The sequence below is a fragment of the Hemicordylus capensis genome, chromosome 2, assembly GCF_027244095.1.
Source record: "Hemicordylus capensis ecotype Gifberg chromosome 2, rHemCap1.1.pri, whole genome shotgun sequence".
NCBI classification, from domain to species: domain Eukaryota; kingdom Metazoa; phylum Chordata; class Lepidosauria; order Squamata; family Cordylidae; genus Hemicordylus; species Hemicordylus capensis.
In genome coordinates this window covers 26,554,020-26,573,245 of record NC_069658.1, presented here as the reverse complement: position 1 = coordinate 26,573,245, position 19,226 = coordinate 26,554,020, and the positions used below count along the sequence as shown (strand labels likewise).

Sequence of the window (19,226 nt, the reverse complement as noted above, 5' to 3'; positions counted from 1 at the left end):
AATATAAAAAAATTAAAACAGTAACACAAGAAAAACAGTATCCAGGGCAAGCAAAAAATACTGAGATTTCTGCTGCCCCCTAAACCACATTATTTGTTTCCTATCAGCGATGTGTTAAATTTTGTCAATATCTATAACAAAGTCAATAATAAAAGACATAAAGCAGACACACTGTAACTGAAATTAGAACAAAAATCCAACATGGGGGGGGGGTATTGCTTTGAGTGGTACAGAACTAGTGGAAAGAATAGTTCTTCAGACATTGCTATGTTTTGGTTGATAGATGCCATAAAAGTATTTTTGTTTTGTTTTTTAATTACACTTATGTCACACTCTTCCTTTAAAAAGCTCAGAGCAGCTCACATAGGATTTCTGGTCAGTCTCCCGCTGATGCAGCCTATAGGGCCAAATCTGCTTGAATAATAATACTTCATACTTCATGAGTGTTCAGGAATGAGGCCCGAACCTCCTCTTTTTGTGTTGCGGATTTTTGTATTGAATATGTATTTGCTTACTCCCTATGTTCTGTGTTTTTTAATATTAAAAAAAGCTGTGCAAGAGTCAAAAGGTCACAGCTCCTGTTCTACAGTTTGGTTTGGGAGAGAGAAGAGTTGTACTGGTTAGATTTGGAGGGAAGAAAGGGTTTGTTTGGATTGGATGTTTAAAAATATGAGAGGAAACTTGAGTTGTTTTGATTGGTTTAGGAAAAAAAGGAGTGGGGAGAGAAAGGAGGTTTGCCTGCAGCAAAAGGTTAGTCCAAGTGGGTTAGAGTGCAAGTTCCAGTTGGAGTGGAAGCTGGAGTCTTGGAAAAAGAGGAGAGAAGAGTTGAGAAGAACTGCTGAAATCAGAGCTAATAAATCACTGGGAGAGTTAGGCTGAAAACTCTCCTGAGAACTGAATCACCCTCAAAGCAGCTGAAGGACCAGTCTGGAATTGAACCTTCAGTTCTGGAAAGGAAGATCAAACTTGAAGCCAAGAAAAGGAAAAAGCCAGGCCTGCTGTAGAAGCTGACTGGAGATGCTTATAAGAAAACTCCTGGTAAGGACTCTAGGTTAAGGCACAGTATTAGGTGCAGGTTAGACTGGATTCGTTTTTCTCATATTTTATTTTTTCCTTGTGCTCATATGGTTGCTGTTTTGTATTAAATTTTCTAAAAGAACGACTGTTTTGCATTGAACTATTTTAAAGCAAAATTTCTCTTTTTTTGAATTTAACCAGCTGTAGTCTCTGTCTGTTTTCCCCTGCCCACACTTAGAAGCCTTTCCACCCTACCTAACATTTGATTGAAACAGAGATTTGGAAGGCTGTTTCAGTAGACACAGCCAGAAAAAAAATATGTCTATTCAGTGGCAACAGTAAAGATTAAGAACCTGGGGCTGGTTGAGACCAGGCTGTGGCAAATAGTTCATGTTTTTATAAGCAGGTAATTCAAGTTGATTTTCATTCATTATCCCAGTAAACCTTACAACAACTTTGCCATAGACTTATCATTCTACCCATATTGCCAATGGGAACATCCAAGGCCAAGAGCTGAGCGGGTTGCTTAAGCTCACCTAGTGAGCATGCTTCCGAGGTGAGATTTGGATATCCTGGTTGAGTTCAGTCTTGTGCAACCCAATCTTATTCATGTTTACTCAGAAGTAAGCTACACAGAGTTTTTATGGAACTTATTAAGTGGACATAGGATTGCAACCTCAACCACTATACTACACTAGCTCTCAGGAAATTTAGGACCAACAAGAGGAAGAACTTTTTCACACAGCACATACATACTTAATCTATGAAAATCTTTGCCACAAGATGCAGTGATGGTGACTGGCTTGGATAGCTTTAAAAAGGGCTTAGATAAAACCATGGAGGACAAATCTAGCAATGGCTATTCTCCTTCATATCTATAGGTTACCTTCAAAGGCAGGAACCTCTGAATAACAGCTGCAGGTGAGACATGATGGTCTCCAGCTTGTGGGCTTCCCAGATGCATCTGATGGGCCACTGTGGGAAACAGGATCCTGGACTACCGTAGAGGCTTTGCTCTGATCCAGAAAGGCCCTCCTTATTACATGTTCTTATTAGCTGGGAATCTGAATTTAGCTAAGGAACATTGGAGCCTTATGTTAAGCCTATGCTAAAAGACATGAGCCCAATGCTGTATTCTGCTCCAGGGCCCTAAATATCCAGTCCCTAAAGGACACACACTCTTCTGCCAGCATTGATATGCAGTTTGGCCTATCCCACACCCTACGAGTATGCCAAGTTATACAAGTATTTCAAGCCCAATGCTTAGGTTGTAAGCCATCTCCTTTTCAGAAAGAACAGCTGAGTTGTCTGGGTGTTTTACTCCAAGCTCTTTTTCTTTGCAAGAACGGTTTCAATGAGAACAATGACATCAGTTCAGTTACGTTAGTCCTAAAACCACTGCCATTCAGGGACCATGTTACTAAGCACTGTCGCGACTTCAGCTCTCCCAAAGATGCAAACGTTTGGATCTAGCTTAGTCCTTTTGATGAGAGATGAGGGATAGCAGATGCAGGATTAACAAATATATTTATAGTCCAAAACACACTGATCTTTGGTTCTAGAAACACTGCACCAATCACCCGTTCACCACTAGCACTCCCCACCAATGAAACACTCTCCTAGCATACATAATGAACATCTCATGCTGGCATGTATTTTGGTAAATTATTTCTGTTGCTAGAAGGAAATATTTCTTGATCCTTCATCAACTTGAGGTCCCACTTCTGCACATATGGGGACCTCAGCTTCCAGTGTTACACATGGTTTCCAGCCCTGGTACATTTAGAAACTCAACTGAGCATCAAGGCCAAATGTAAATTTCTGTATTATCTGTGGTTGACCATGTTCCCCACTTCCACTGACTATGGGAAGGGGTTGACCAAATGGACTAAAACCACTGCCATTCAGTGTTTGAAAAATTAAGAAATTTGAAAAGCAGATGGATTTCAAACTAGGACTAGGAGGAAGAGACCATAAAGAGTTAAACCATGGCTCAGCACATGCAAAAAGAGGCAGATGCATCAGGCTCAGGTCTTCTCTTATCCCCTTCCTCTCACACACCAGGAAGTGGTATTGAGATGCTTCTGATCCTGGCTTGGTATCATAGTTTTCAGCTTCATCTGAACCCAGCAAACTATAGTTTGCGCAAACCAGTTTGCCCGCAGACCAAGACTGCAACCATGTTGTTACAATACATCTGAACCAGCCCATGCTTTTAAGGCTCTCTGAATTCAGTATTTTCAGAAATTTATTGCTCCAATACTTACATAGTACAAGCACTCATCAATAAATCCCCACAAAAAGGTTTTGAAAAAACGAAGTAAAAATATTAAGCAGCACTTAGCATTTTAAAATGTCACTTGGAATACCCACCAGGATTCAACTGAAAGGTTTACATACAACTCGATCAAGTAACAGCCTCATAAAATTGATTTTAAAGTACACCCGTTCTTAATTTTATGACTGCTGTGCTCCTTTGGAGAAAGCAATTTTGTATGATTTGTGAAAGGAAGTTGAAAATGTTATTTTTGCTTGTAGAGTTTTATGTTTCCCAACTTAAAAACAAAACATAACAAAACTCTATACAGTTGTGAATGACAATTGCAGACATATACTTATATCTTAAACAGCATTCAGAAGGTTGCTGATTTGGAAGAATTTTGCACATTTAAGTTCCTGGAAATAAAATTAAGAGGGCGGTGGGAGGCTATTCTCAACTCAAATGCTGTCATCAGCCAACAATTAATACTCAACAAGAATCTTTTAAAGCAAGATCAGTGATCTTTAAAGAAGCAAACACTTGCCTTTATAATACTTTGAACAGTAATTCTTAAATTTCAAGTTCTGCCATAAAATGTTAGAGTAAGGCCCTTGTAACCAATTTTATTACAGATAGAGGGGTTTTGTGACTCACTCACGCCTCCTTTTTCTCCCTAACTTTTCACTAATCAGTTTTCCCAACTTAAAACTGATAGTTTTTGATCCATTCCTAGACTTATTAATCACATTCCTTTCTGCTTGGTCCACTCCAGCTCCAGGCCATGCAAACTAGCTTGCAGATACCCTATCTGCCACTAGGTAGCTCCCTTGCCATAACTTCAAAACAATTCATTTTGACCAGAACACTTAAGAGAAGGCTGGTCAAGCAAGCTCCGGGTATGAGGTCTGATCATATATATGCAGTGGGCTGAGGTAGTAAAGTCCTGAGATGTTAGAATGGATCATACTTCAAGCAAACCATCACATTTTTAAAAACGCTCCCCGAAAGTAGAAACAAGCACAGCAAGGAGCAGGCAAGTATAGAATCTTCTCCCATAGTTATTTACTGCAGAGAAGTTTTTTTTCTGCAGAGGAATATTCAAATATGTGACATGCACTCCCACAGTCTGAAGTGGTAGGGTCCACTTTACCACCTCAGGACTCTACCACATTTTATTGCATTCTAAGATTAGGGTTAGGCATTCTAGGGATAGGGTTTCCCCTTCCAGCTCTCCTGCCAGCTTTTTGACCTTGGGAAGCACTGCCAACTACCCACAGAGCCTCACCTGGCTCCTTTGTAACGCCAGGTCAGTCCAGAATAAACCAGGAATCATCGGTTATTTGATTATGGATGAGGTGGATGACTTGCTGTGCATCACGGAGACTTGGCTGTGGGAGGCTGGTGGCCACCAGCTTCTCCCTCCAGGATACTCTGTAGAGGAGCAGGTGAGGGGACGTGGACAAGGAGGTGGAGTGGCTGTGGCCTTTAAGAATAACATCTCCTTTACCAGGATCCCTGTTGAAGTATCTGATCATATCGAGTGTGTACACTTAAGTTTGGGGACCATTAATAGATTTGGACTTTTGTTGGTATACCGATCACCCCGCTGCCCAACAGAGTCCCTAATTGAGCTCATGGACTTGGTTGTGGGCTTGGCTTTTGAGTCTTCCAGACTTGTGGTGCTGGGGGCCTTCATTGTTGACTTAGGGACCAATTTGTCTGGGACGGCTCAGAAATTCATAGCAGACATGACAATTGTTTGGATTCAGTCTCAGTTTGTTATCCCTCATCCAGCCCATTACTGCATCAAGGCAAGCATTTAGGCAAGTTATGCCATTGCCTGATGAAGCTGACATGGAGAAATAGATTTGGGTGTCATCAGCATACTGATAACACCCTGCACCAAAGCCCCTGATGATCTCTTACAGCAGTTTCATGTAGATATTAAAAAGCATTGGAGACAGAATGGAGCCCTGAGGGAAACCATACAAAAATTATCTCTTTGTAGAGCAACCGTCTCAAAGTAATACTTCTGGAACCATTCAAGATTATACCATTCTTGCTGGTATAATCTTAATATTTACAACCAGATGAAGGTTTAATTTTTGGTCCTCTTCCAGATAGAAAAATTGCCCAAAATAATCTTACAGAAACCTCTGGAAGAGCATGACATTGTGAATGGATTAATGGAATTAATTTACAAAAAAAATTAAACATTGCATATATACAGCCTTATGCTACATAATTAAAAACTAATCCTTATTTCATGATGAATAACCTTTGGACTATAATGTATCTTAAATTGAAAACTATCTTTAGATAGATTTTTTAACTCAAAAATCAAATTTAAATTTCAAAAATCCATCATATTTATTTATTTTTAAACATTGATATCCACCCTGAATGCAGCAAAGAATCCCTTCTTTGCCTCAGGTATTGCCAGAGCATAGATCTTCATTTGTGCTCTGTGCCCTAATGTCAGATTCATAGGAACATAGGAAGCTGCCATATACTGAGTCAGACCATTGGTCTATCTAGCTCAGTATTGTCTTCACAGACTGGCAGCAGCTTCTCCAAGGTTGCAAGCAGAAATCTCTCTCAGCCCTGTCTTGGAGAAGCCAGGGAGGGAACTCGGAATCTAGATGCTCTTCCCAGAGCAGCTCCATTCCCTGAGGGGAATATCTTACAGTGCTCACACTTCTAGTCTCCCATTCATATGCAACCAAGGTGTACCCTGCTTTGCTAAGGGGAGAAGTCATGCTTGCTACCACAAGACTAGCTCTCCTCTCATTCGAGCCGTATCCTCCTCCATTTGTGCTCTAGTCGTCGACCTAGCCGCTTCAACTCCCGTAGTTTTCATGTATACCATAGAGCTACTTTAGAAGTGAGTCAGAAAGGACGCTTAGTAGCGATCAAATCTACCACCCTAGTGAGCTCGTTATTCCAATTTTCCACCAGGGTAGCAACAAGATCAATGGCAGAGCCAACAGTAAAACCCTCCATGGTTTTTTGGAATCCTATTAGATCCAATAGCCTCTTCAGGCGGACCATCCTAATAGGCCCTTCACCCCTGCAGAGGTGACTAGCGGCTACAAACTGAACCTTCACCAGGTCATGGTCCATCCATGATAATGAGGAAATCATAGGAGTCCCCACCCACATAAAACCTCCCTGATCAGAGCAAAAAACCAAATCGAGCATGTGACCAGCAACATAGGTCGGACCCGAGACCACTTGGGAATGGCCATAGTTGTTATGGCTGCTATGAACTCCCGAGCAGGTCCTGCCAAATCAATCCCAAAGTGCACATTGAAGTCACCCATCACCATCAACCTGGGTGTCTCCAATGCCAACTCCACAACCAAGTCCAGCAGCTCAGTTAGTGATTCTGTTGGACAGCTGGGTGATCGGTACACCAACAGAAGTCCCATTCCATCCCTGGTCCCAAGACTCAATTATACACACTCAATATAGGCAGATGCTCTGACAGGGATCATGGTAAGGGATATAGTGTTCTTATAAACCACAGCCACTCCACCTCCCCGCCCACACCCTATCACCTGCTCCACAACAGAGTATCCTGTAGGGAGAAGCTGGGACATTAACCTCTCCCAACCAGGTCTCTGTAATGCACGCCAGATCAGCTCCCTCATCCACAATGAAATCATGTATAATTTCTGGTTTATTTTGGGCCATCCTGACATTGTAAAGAAGCAAGGTGAGGCTCTGTGGGTAGCTGGCACTGCTCCCGAGGGTCAAAGAGCTGACAGAGCAGCTGGAAGGGTAAACAGCTATTAAGTTTCTCTTTTCCCTTCTCCTGTAATGGCCTGCTGACCTGTCAACGCCATTTCTTCTTCTGTTCCCCACCACCACTGAAATAGCCACCCCCTGCTGAGGATCCACCACCTCCCCATCCCCCGAATAAGCTAAGACACATTCCTCAGTCAGACTGACAAAGAGGCAGTCCCAAGACCAACCACAAGTCCTTCAGAGAAGTGCCACTGCCCCCAGCCCTCAGTCCCACCACCGAAGCCCAGCCACCCAAGGCCAGCCCCCTTTGGTGGTCGCCTACAGGCAGGCTGCCGGCTGCGCCACTGACTGCACCTTTGGCCACCACTGCCTTAAGAAGGCTAAGAAAGGAAGGTGAGATGAGCAGCCAGCCAGACAGCCCTTCTAGCAAAAGCTCAACTGCTGGAATGAAAATAATCAGCAGAAGCAGCAGATTGCTAAAAACAAGGCCTGGAGCAGGAACACAGCACCCAACATTTGTGAAGAAGGTGTCCTTACAGGTAAGCAGCAGCTAGATGGGAAAAAAGCTGCCACAAAACTTACCCTCTGCCTTCTCCTCGTATTTGGGCCAACTTAGACTCAGATTCCACAGTTATTGCAGTGAACTAGAGGTGTCCAGCATCTCCTCTTATATGGTTAGGCTGGATCAGTTCCAGTTTGTGACTCCTGATGATGTGGACAAGCTGTTTGGAGTGGCACAGCCTACTAGGGATGTGCACAGAACCAGTTCCATGCACTCCCGAGAGGTGTGGGAGGCGTAGCTTTAAGGCGTGGAGTGTCCCTACCTTCCTGCCACTACTTCTAAAACCGCTGCCACGGGGCAGGTGTATATCCTCTTGCCACCCCAGTCATAGTGGTGTGCACGAACCGGTCCGGAGGCCATGTTGGAGGCCTCCAAACTGGTTCGGAAACGGACCAGTCCGGCGGCGGGGGGGGGGTCTATCTTTAAGGGCGGGGGGGTAGAACTTACCCCTCCCGCCGCTCTTCCCCCTCTGGCGCTGCGGTAAAATTTCAAGTTTTCGGGGTGGCAGCGTTCTTCCCTGCCGCCCCGGCCCCCGTCGTTGCTCGGAAGAAGCCTTCATATCAAACACGCATGTGTGCGTCGCAGCGCGCGCGCCGCATACATCACACGCAGCGTGCGTGTGATGTATGCGGCGCGCATGCGACGCGCGCATGCGTGTTTGATATGAAGGCTTCTTCCGAGCAACGACGGGGGCCGGGGCGGCAGGGAAGAACGCTGCCACCCCGAAAACTTGAAATTTTACCGCAGCGCTGGAGGGGGAAGAGCGGCGGGAGGGGTAAGTTCTACCCCCCGCCCTTAAAGATAGACCCCCCCTTGCCGGTCTGGACCGATGCACACGCCTACCCGGTCAGCATAACAGCACATGCACTGGCCACTTCTGGTATTACGCTGACCGGGGTGGCAAGAGGGTATACAGCTGGCCCGTGACAGCGGTTTTGGAGGCAGAGCTGGAGGGGAAAATGTCGCGGGGGAGGTAAGGACACCCTCCACGTGTCTTAAAACTACCCCCACCACACACACACACACACACACACACACACACACACACACACCCACACACACACACACCTTCGAACCGGCTCAAACACCAGTCTTTTGAATCAGTTCAGCAGTCTGTGAATAGACTGCCAAACTGGTCTGTGCACATCCCTACAGCCTACCACCTGTTCTCCTGACCCTTGGCTTATACTATCTAGCAGTGTGGTTGTTATAGAAGGCCTGGCAGAGATCACAAATGCTTCTTTGAGGGAGGACAGGATGCCTCCTTGTCTCAAGGAGACAATTATTAGACCTCTTCAGAAGAAGCCTGCATAGGATCCCTCAGAGTTAACCAACTATAGGCCTGTCTCTTTCCATGGTTGGGCAAGGTAACTGAGATGGTGGCAGCCTCCCAGCTCCAGACAATCTTGGAGGAAACATTATCTGGACCAATTTCAAACTGGCTTTCGGGCAGGCTATGGGATGGAGACTGCCTTGGTTGGCCTGATGGATTATCTCTAATTAGGAATTGACAGAGGAAGTGTGACTCTGTTCCTTTTGGATCTAACCCTAACCCTAACCCTTTTGGATCTCTCGGCAGCTTTTGATACTATTGACTATCGTATCCTTCAGGAACATCTGAGAGTGTTGGGGGTAGGAGGCACTGCTTTGCAGTGGTTCTGCTCCAACCTAATGGGCAGATTCCAGATAGTGTCACTTGGAGACTGTTGCTCTACAAAATGTGAGCTTTTATGTGGCGTCCCTCAGGACTCGATAGGTCTCCAATGCTTTTTGACATCTACATGAAACCGATAGGAGGGACCATTCAGATATTTAGTGTAGGGTGTAATCAGTATGCTGATAATACCCAAATCTATTTCTCCATGCCAACATCATCAGAAGAAGGCATAACCTCCCTAAATGCCTGCCTGGAGACAGTAATGTGTTGTATGAGGGAGAATAAACTTAGACTGAATCCAGATAAAGTAGAGGTACTTATTTTGCAGGGTCAGAACTCTGGAGACTATTTCGATCTGCCGGGTCTAGATGGTGTCACACTTCTTCAGAAGGAACACATACGTAGTCTGGGAGTGCTTCTGGATCCACGTCTCTCCCTGGTATCTCAGGTTGAGGCAGTATCCAGAGGTGCTTTCTATCAGCTTCAGCTGATATGCCAGCTGCATCCGTTTCTTGAGAAGTACGTATACTGGTGGTACGTACAGTGGTACGTATACTGGTAACCTCGACTTGACTACTGCAATGCATGGGACTACCTTTATACATAGTCTGGAAACTACAGTTGCTACGGAATGAGGCTGCCAGGTTGGTCTCTGGGTCATCTCGAAGAGAACATATTACTCCTATACTAAAATAACTACACTGGCTGCCAATAGGTTTCTGGACAAGATACAAAGTGCTGGTTGTAACCTATAAAGCCCTAAACAGCTTAGGCCCAGAGTGTTTAAGAGAACATCTTCTTCGCCATGAGTCCCACCATCTGTTGAGATCATCTCTAGAGAGGCTCAACTGCAGTTGCCACCAGCTTGTCTGGAGGCCACACAGGAACGGGCCTTCTTTGTTGCCGCCCTGAGACTCTGGAATGTGCTCCCATGCTGAAATAAGAACCTCCCCATCTCTGACAACTTTTTAAAAGCACTTAAACACTTATTTCTTCACACAAGCTTTTTCATTTGACTGAGATTTTAAATTGTTTTATGGTTTTTATTCTCTGTGTTTTAACTTGTTTTATACTGTTGTAAACCACCCAGAGACGGAAGTCTGGGGCGGTGAACAAATTTGATAAATAAAATAAAATAAATAAATTGAAGGTTACTAGTGCTTATGCAATTAGAGCAATGAGCTGACATGAGGAGGAAAATTACCCAAAGTAGTCCCCATGAAATTAAAGGACAAATTAGACACTGTCTAACTTGTTCTTTAAAAAAATTTCAATGGGCCTACTTTGAGCAATTTTCCTCATGTCAGCCAGGCTTCTTAACCTGGAGTCTATGGACCCTCTTGGAGTTGACGAGGTAGGTCCAAGTGGTCCATGAAAACCTTTTCTGCACTAGATTTAATTTGCTTCTTGAGGAGCCATAACGAAGTTCTTCGAAATAACTATCCTGAGCACTTATTTCTTTTCTAATTTGTACTGGAGCCTTATGAAAATATAGAATACACATAGAGTACGGGGTCCATAGGTAATACCTGGGGATCTGAGGAGTCTGTAGGTGCAAAAAGGTTAAGAACCCTTGAATGTGAGGCACTGTTGCTACCCCAACATCTTTCCAGGAAGTGCAATGTTGCTGCTGCAGACCCCGAGGAGAGGGGAGAGCCCTTTCCCCACTTGTCTTCATTGTATCCCATTCAGCCATCCTATCACTGGCATTATAGTGGGCTGATAGGCTGGATAACCTGTCATGCTTCTCTCCCTCTGCAAAGCCCTGCCCATTCCGTGGCCACTATGGGTCAAAAGAGACACTAATATGTGCACATCACAATGGACCATAACAGGCTAATGCACCAGCATTAGCATTCCATATAAAGGTAGCAGAACTAAGGAAGGATTCATTAGCTTGTCAGAGTCATTTTGGTTTGCAACAGGATTGGAAGCTGCTGCTTCAAACTGAACTACTTGAGCACAGAAGTAGTCAATGGAATGCAACAGACTGGAAACTTAGAAATGTGAAGAGACAAAAAACCAACCTCTTCTTCTTCCTGCATACTATCTTCCTCCTCCTCGTCATCACTGTCCTTGTACCCAGGAGGAAGTGGTGGACCAATGATCTCATCATCAGACTCTTCCAATGACCCTTGGGGTGGCAGAGATGGCCCAATTGGTTCTTCATCTGAACTGTCATCACTTTCACTACTGGCTGAATTGCTGTGTTAAGGAATGACAGATCGCATTATGGCATGTGTCTCATTCACAGAAGCCTCCTCTACCCAATCACGCTATGGGAGAAATCCTAAGCTCAGTTCAAGACTTTGGAACATGCTTCCAGCATCCCTGGCACCCTTTAGAAAGACTCTCAAGAATTAATTGTTTAATTGTTTTAAAACGTTTGTATTGCTTTTAATTTTTTTGCTTGTTTTCATTTTTGTGCCTGTATTTTGAATTGTGTAAACTGCCTGGAGACACAGGTTTTATTTTTTACAGTATATATATGGTTAAATAAATAAAAATAAATCCTTCACTCGCTCCACCATACCTGTCCATGCAGTGGAAGATGTTAGGGAATGGAGAACAGCACACCTGGGGATGGCCATGTGTAGTGAAGTCAGTGTCTGGGCACAGGGCACACAAGAGAGATGAGAATTGGTGGGAGGAAAGGTCTGGGCACTGGAGCATGTGATGGTCTCCTTCTTCCTCAACTGCAGCTGCCTCTAACCTCAATACTGCCAATACCAGGTTACGATGGCAGTGTTCCTAGTCATGGTGGCTCATTTTTTTATTATTCATCACACACACACATGTGTGTATGTAATTTGTTAAATAAATAAAAATAGACTCACAGAATTTAACATTTTAAATTAATGTAAACCGTCCACAGATGTGGGTTTTGAGTGGTATATAAATCTATTAACTATAAACAAACTATGGTCAAAGAAAATAAAAATATAAATATTTATTATTTATATTTTCTTTGACCATAGTTTGTTTATAGTGTCCCCAATTCAGTAGATAGCAACAATACTACTACTACTACAATGTTCCTGCTTTATCAATGAATATATACCCTACAAGCAATCATTTCAAGTCTTCGCCAACTGCTTCCTGATATTACATGCAGTAACACAAAATCTTGCCACCTTAAGGGTAATTTGGGCATTGGAGTCAGAAAGGAGGAAATGTTATGAATATTTGCACACTGCTTTCCAACAAAAAAGTTCACAAAGCAGTTTGTGTAGAAAAGGAGTAAAAAGATGGTTTCTTGTCCCAATCTTGGAGGCTCACAATCTTAAACAGACACAGATACAGACACACAGACACATGGGATATACTAGCAAATAGCCACTGAGAAAGGCTATGTTGGGATCAATATGGACAGTTGCTCTTCTTTTGCTAAATATATTGGAGTCACTGCTTTAAAATCGGACTCTTTGCCTGGCTAGCCAGGCAAACTTTCTGCATGTAAAGATGTGCTCAACCCACTGAGTTAATGACCATCCCCAGAGGACTTACAAAGCAGTACACCCCTTACATCTGGTCATGCAGTGCTGGCACCGGGTCAATCTTGTGCCACCTCACTTTAAACATCAGCTGTATGTTATTTGGTTTACAACGCAATCCACACCTCACACAAAGACCAACCCAAGAATATGTCTCACTCTCCTAAAAGACCCGGAATCCCTAGCCCCAGAATTCTGTTATATCTGCTTACCTGGAAGGTGTTCTTGCTGCTGGACGTGACGATGCAGCTCTTGAATCAAGGCCTTCAGATTGGCTTCCAGATTCTGTTTCTTTCTGAGCTGCCTTTTTCTCGCGCTCTTCTGCATAAGCAGAAAACAGAATATGGGTACATACAGATTTTAAAATACCTCATGCCTTCTTTGAAGCCTTCATTTGTGTTTTAAGATGTTTCGTGTGATCACAAAGTACATCATATTCTTTGTTTTTTTAAAAAAATTATAACTCTGAAGTTCCCACAGTCCCATAAGATGTCCTTGTTTTAAAATTGGGACTCCCTCAAAAGATCAGCTTCACAACAAAAGAGAACTTTTAGCATCACTCTTAAATACCTTAAGCAGAAACAATTTCCATTTATATACTAGTCCAGGGTTTGCAGAACTGGACTGCAATAATAAAAATCAAATTTGAGTCTTCAAAATGTTGGCAGCCCTTTCACTTTGATAAAAAGATTAAATCTCAGATTAGTTCTACCAAGGGTCACAAACAGGTTTACACAATTTATTTAAAATAGTTAAACTGTACCATACCTTTCTACTGCTGCTGCTGCGACCAATATTTATAGAACACTTTTCAACAAAAGTTCCCAAGGAAGTTTACTTGGAGAAATAAAAATGGCTCCCTGTCCCCAAAGGGCTCGCAATCTTTAAAAAGAAACACGAGATAGACACCAGCAACAGCCATTGGAGGGATGCTGTGCTGGGGATGGATAGAACCAGTTGCTCTCCCCATGCTAAACAGAGAAAATATTCTACTGATGTTGGTATTCAAAGAGGCTTACAAAGTTTAACAGAACTTCAAATAAAAATAATTACAGGGGTGGGGGCGGAAACTAACACACAAAGGGAAGACGCAGAAGACAAAGCTGAGAAGTCCCCACTCCAGCCCTCAGATTGTTCTGCTACCATAGCATAGTGGCAAGTCAGGAGATATACTCCTCAAAATTGTTCCTGAGCAACCTGGCAACAGCTATCAATAGTCACTGGTGATGGGCCTTTACGTTTTCCAGACTGCAACTCTTAAGACAGCCCATCTGTTCGCTTTCCATTGTGGCGCTACCAGAAGACAACGACGAAGGTGACAAGAGTCTACACCCAGCCCTCAGAAGGTTCATCTAGCCCAGGGCTGCACAACTTCAGCCCTCTTGAAGAGGCTGGACCACAAGCCCCATCACCCTCGACCATTGGCCACTGTGGCTGGGGATGATGGGAGTTGTAATCCAACAACAGTAGGAGGGCTGAAGTTGTGCAGCCCTGATCTAACCCAAATGTAGCTCATTGTAATGGGGCTTGCTGGGTGTTTGACCATCCCATGTTTTGGCAGCCACAGGCGGGCAGCCATAACAAAAGAGGTATCAAGCCCATGGATGTCCCAAGATCTCCACATTCTATCGACAATATCTTTGACAAGAATATAAACTTTTCCTTAGCCCCAAAATACTAGCCTCCTATCCTGTTTCCCATCACCATCCTTGACTCAAAGGATCGCCTTCGCTCTACAACCGATCAGGACCTGATCCAGAGCAGGTGTTACTGGCCTCCTCTTCCTGAGTAGGGCCTAGGAAAGGGGAAGCCTTGAGCTGCCAGATGAGCACTGTCCCTCTTATTTTGGGCTCCTTCTCACATGCACTGCCTCTTCTGGTTCTGGGCTTCCAGTGGTGGTTGAGGGGTGGAATGAGTTGTGGGGTGGGGGAGAATCCCCAAATCTGCAGCCTCCACAGATGGAGCAGCCTGTATGATGATGGTCTCAGGTGGGGTTCTCTGTGTTCCCCGATTTCCCTTGATCCCCACAGGTGGCAAGGCTGACAGTGGGGCCCTTCTCTGAGGAAGTGACAAGATGACAGTGGAGCATGAAATCATGGCCTACTCTTCCTCAGATTTCTGATGTCTTATCTATCATCTGCTTCCACCACCCCCTCCTCCTCAGATGGAGCAACAGCCCTTTCTAAAGTTCAGTCTCTCTTTCTCTTTTTCTCTGCCACCAATTGATTTTCCCCACGCTGTTTCCCAACATTCCATGCCCTCCTCTTCACTTGCTCTGCATTCTATATTTCCACAGAAATAGACATTATATGTACAACTTTTAAGATATTTTTATATCAGCTGCTTTTTGGTAACCACGCTAAGCTGGATAGGAAATTTGCCACATAAAAAAATAATAATAATACACATGCTTATTTCACACCACTGTGGTCTACCTCTGTTCTTTGAAGGGAGGAATATTTAACCTATCCTGTGCCATGTATTTTCTCAAAATTGACATTTTAGAACAATATAAAGCTATCAGTGCTGCTATAAAATTATGTCTATTTAAGCAAGCTTCAGAAAAAGTGAACAATGGATGTGTGGCGGGAAATGGATTCGGGAACTCAGTGTGAACTGCTGCCACCAAACATGTGAATTCAGGAGTCAAGGGGAATTCGTGCAAAACCTTGGTATGGAACAGCCTCACTTACCCAGCATCCTCCTACTTCTTTCAACAGCAGTTCTTCGAGTTTGTTCAAACATTGCATTGAAATCAAATGTCCGAGCTTTCTTTCCTAAGTGATGAGAAGGGGGTTGGAAGGAGAGACCTGGTTTACCAAGAAGTCTAGATTATGCAAAAAGAGTTTTTAAAAATATCCCTGAATGACTTATCAAAACACAGATGAAAATATGAAAGTCTGTAAGAATAAATGCTTTGCCATGCTAACTTTTATCGTAAAATAAGTGTGTACCATTATGGTCTCATGCTCAGGACATGCTTTCTAGTATTACTACTATGACTATTTATATACTGCTTTTCAACAAGAGTTCTCAAAGTGGCTTAAACAGAAAAAATACAGAATAAATAAGACGACTCTCTGTTCCCAAAGAGCTCAGACTAAAAAGTTAATAAGGAAGACACCAGCAATCATCACTGAAGAGATGCTCTACTAGGATAGGGGCAGTTGCTCTTTCCCTGCTAAATATAAGAGAATGCAAAGTAGAGATGTGCACGGAACCGGTTCGAACGACTACTGATTCCACCAGTTCGAAGGTGGGGGGGTTGACTTTAGGGGCGGGGGAGGGTGCACTTACTCCTCCCTCTGCTTCCCCCCCCCACTGGCGATCCATCGCAAACCGGTCTGGCGGGTTGGCAGCGTACCTCCCTGCCGCCCGGTCCACTCCCCAGACAGGAAGTAAGCGGAAGTATCTGGGGCACGCACACCCAACGTGAGCGCGTGACATGTGTGTGCACGTGCCCACCATGCACATGCGCACAAGGTACTTCCGCTTACTTCCGATCTGAGGAGCAGACGGGGCGGCAGGGAGGTACGCTGCCGCCCCACCGGACCGGTTTGCAATGGAGCGCCAGTGGGGGGGGGGGATAGAGGAAGGGATAAGTGCACCCTACCCCACCCTTAAAGTCAAGCCCCCGACAAACCTTCGAACTTCCCCCACCCAGTTCTGTGCACATCCCTACTGCAAAGATGCTTCTTTGCTCAGTTAGCAAGGGAAGTTAACAGTATGCTTATTCTCACTTTTGTCAGCCTTTTAGTGCAAAAAAAGTAGCACAGAAAACCTGAGAGCTGGTATAGCTTAGTGGCACAAAGGCTAGCCCAGCATTCTTCACTGCAAGGCTCAGGAACCAGTGGTGACTCTCTACTTATTTATTAGGCCTGAGTGAAGCTTAGACTAAGTATTCTGCACAGCCTCCTTGGCACTGTGCAGAGATGATCATTCCCACCCTACAGTGCTGCACTTTGCCCAGCACCGGTGGGGCTCCCTTAAGGAAAAAGCAGCCCTCCCAAGCTCCAGCACCATCTTGAAAGACACTTGTGGTGTATTTTCCCCATGAAAATCTGTGGGGGAAACTCTGAGAAGGATGACATTTCCCAGCACTTCGGGTGCTGGGCTTGTGGTGGCAATCATGAACTGTTCCCTTTACTAAGAAAGGTCTGCTCTGGTTTGTATTTGAATGGAAGACAACACGTGCAAGTACTGCAAGATATTCCCCTTGGGGCTGCTCTGGGAAGAGCTCCTGCATGCTGTCATGCATGCAGAAGTCCCAAGTTCCCTCCCTGGCATCTTTAGATAGGACTGAGAAAGACTTCTGCCTGTAACCTTGCACTGGCTGTCAGCATGGACTAAACCTATTCCTGGAGGCTTTTTTAAGCCAATATTTTTCACAACGCCAAGCCATGAACTGCTTTCAATAGTCAGCTGGAGCCTTATACCGATTCCCGGAGGCTGCAGCCCAAACCTGGAGGACGGCAACCCCACCAGGGAGGCTTCTGGCCGAAGTGACATCGGAATCCAGCCCAGAGCCACAGCCCATTCCCTTGGCCAGGGCGCTCCGTCTCAGGCTGAGATATGCAGGCTCCTCTGGACACGGGCGCGCAAGCAAAGCCCACGCGGCGGGGCCAAGGTCCCCTTTAGCCTCCCCCTCCTCAGACTACTCACCAAAGCCGGAGAAGCCCATCGTGGCTGCCAGCTCCGGGTCGGGTCCCGCCACCGGCTCGGCATCTGTAAGGACACAAGAAAGGTCAGTGGCACGCCGCCTCCCAGCCTGCCTCTCTGCTTGGAAGACTCTGCCAGCCTGCGGACACTCACCGGCCTCCGTTCCCGGCTGCTCCATCCTCGCTGCCCTGTATGGCCAAGTGCTCCGCAGGATCCACAACAGAAGCAGCCGCCTGTCCCTGGCAGAAGGAAGTCGCAGTGAAAGCGGCAGCGGAGACAGACGGAGATCCTCCCTGACCGGCCCAGAGAGACCCCTCGTGGCCGGAGGAGTGAAAACCGCCAAAGACTGCTGCAACATGATTCAACCAAGTGCCTCGTGAGATCTGAAACAAGGCGAACTCCGGGCTGACTAACCTGAAGCTTGCTGGCTGGCTGGCTGGGCAGACTACAACTCCCATCAACCCCAGCTGCAATTATATTGGGACTAGGGATGATGGGGGTTGTAGTTCAACAGCGGCTACTGAACCTCGGGTTGGCTTGGCTCTGTTCCCAGACTCACGTATTGTAGTAGAAGCTCTCCGTTCCCTTTTGCGTGTTCTTATGCAGAAAAAAAGATGAGATTGTTTCCTAAAAATAGAATTCTGGGGACCATTAGTGTGGGTGTCTCTGGGTTTTGTTTCTGGTTTTTTTGCTCCTGCTTTATAGCAGTGCCTCCAGGATTGTTTGCCTCATTATTTGTAGCGTTGAACAAGGAACGCAGTTGGGCACCACCATTGTTTACAAGTTCACGCTACTGGCCGCTTGTTGCGCAGAGCAAAGCAAATATATAATCATAGTCATATACTGAACTGATAATTTTCAGTTTGTGACTCCTGAGGAAGTGGACAAACTGCTTAGGTCTGTGCGCCCTACAACTTGTCCTCTTGACCCTTGCTCAACTTGGCTTATCTCATCTGATAATCATATATCAGAGACTAGGGTCTGCTAAATATTATACATGCTTCTCTAAGGGAGGGCAGGATGCCTCCTTGTCTTAAGGAGCCTATTATTAGACCACTTTTGAAGAAAACTAAACTGGATCCCTTGCAGTTAGCTAATTACAGACCTGTTTCTAACCGTCCATGGTTGGGCAAGGTGATTGAGTGGATGGTGGTCTCTCAGCTCCAGGCAGTTTTGGATGATGCAGACTAGCTAGACCCATTTCAAATAGGTTTTTGTGTGGGCTATGTGGTTGAGACTGCCTTGGTTGGCCTGATGAATGATCTCCAACTGGCTGTCGACAGAGGGAGTGTGACTCCGCTGATCTTTTTGGCTCTCTCTATGGCTTTTGATACCATCAACCATGGTATCCTTTTGGACCACCTGAGGGATATGGGATTGGGTAGCACTGTTTTACAGTGGTTCCTACCTCTCTAGCAGATTCCAGATGGTGTTGCTTGGAGACTGTTCTGCAAAGCAAGAACTAAAGTGTGGAGTTCCACAAGGCTCCATACTGTCTCCAAAGCTCTTTCACAACTACATGAAACCGCTGGGAGATCATCAGGAGGTTTGGTGCTGAGTGTTATCAATATGCTGATGACACCCAGATTTACTCCGCCATGCCGACCACATCAGGAAATGGCATAAATGACAGCCTGGAGGTGGTAACGGGCTTCAGTTAAACAAACTGAAGTTGAATGCAAATAAAGAGATGGTACTGACGGAGAGGAGGGGAGGGGGGTGGCGGTGTTCGGGATCTGAGAGATGGTCTGGATGAGGTTAAACTCCCACTGAAAAATCAGGTACATAGCTCGGGATTGCTCCTCGACCCAAAACTCTCCTTCGTTT

The 19,226-nt window shown here is 45.1% G+C and overlaps 1 protein-coding gene across 2 annotated transcripts in view; it reads right to left on the bottom strand.

Moving 5' to 3' along the window:
* Positions 1 to 17,718, bottom strand: part of WDR70 (WD repeat domain 70) — a 165,377-nt gene extending 147,659 nt beyond the window's left edge. The window contains exons 1-5 of one of the 2 annotated variants that reach the window (XM_053298644.1): positions 17,553 to 17,718; positions 17,403 to 17,465; positions 15,434 to 15,517; positions 12,953 to 13,061; positions 11,274 to 11,451 (exon numbers count right to left, since the gene is read on the bottom strand). In XM_053298644.1, the coding sequence (XP_053154619.1) occupies positions 11,274 to 11,451; positions 12,953 to 13,061; positions 15,434 to 15,517; positions 17,403 to 17,465; positions 17,553 to 17,577 (459 nt within the window). In that variant the 5' untranslated portion in view covers positions 17,578 to 17,718. The remainder of the gene's footprint in view (positions 1 to 11,273; positions 11,452 to 12,952; positions 13,062 to 15,433; positions 15,518 to 17,402; positions 17,466 to 17,552) is intronic. The other variant, XM_053298643.1, reaches the window with a different exon arrangement.
* Between the last annotated feature and the right edge of the window lie 1,508 nt (positions 17,719 to 19,226).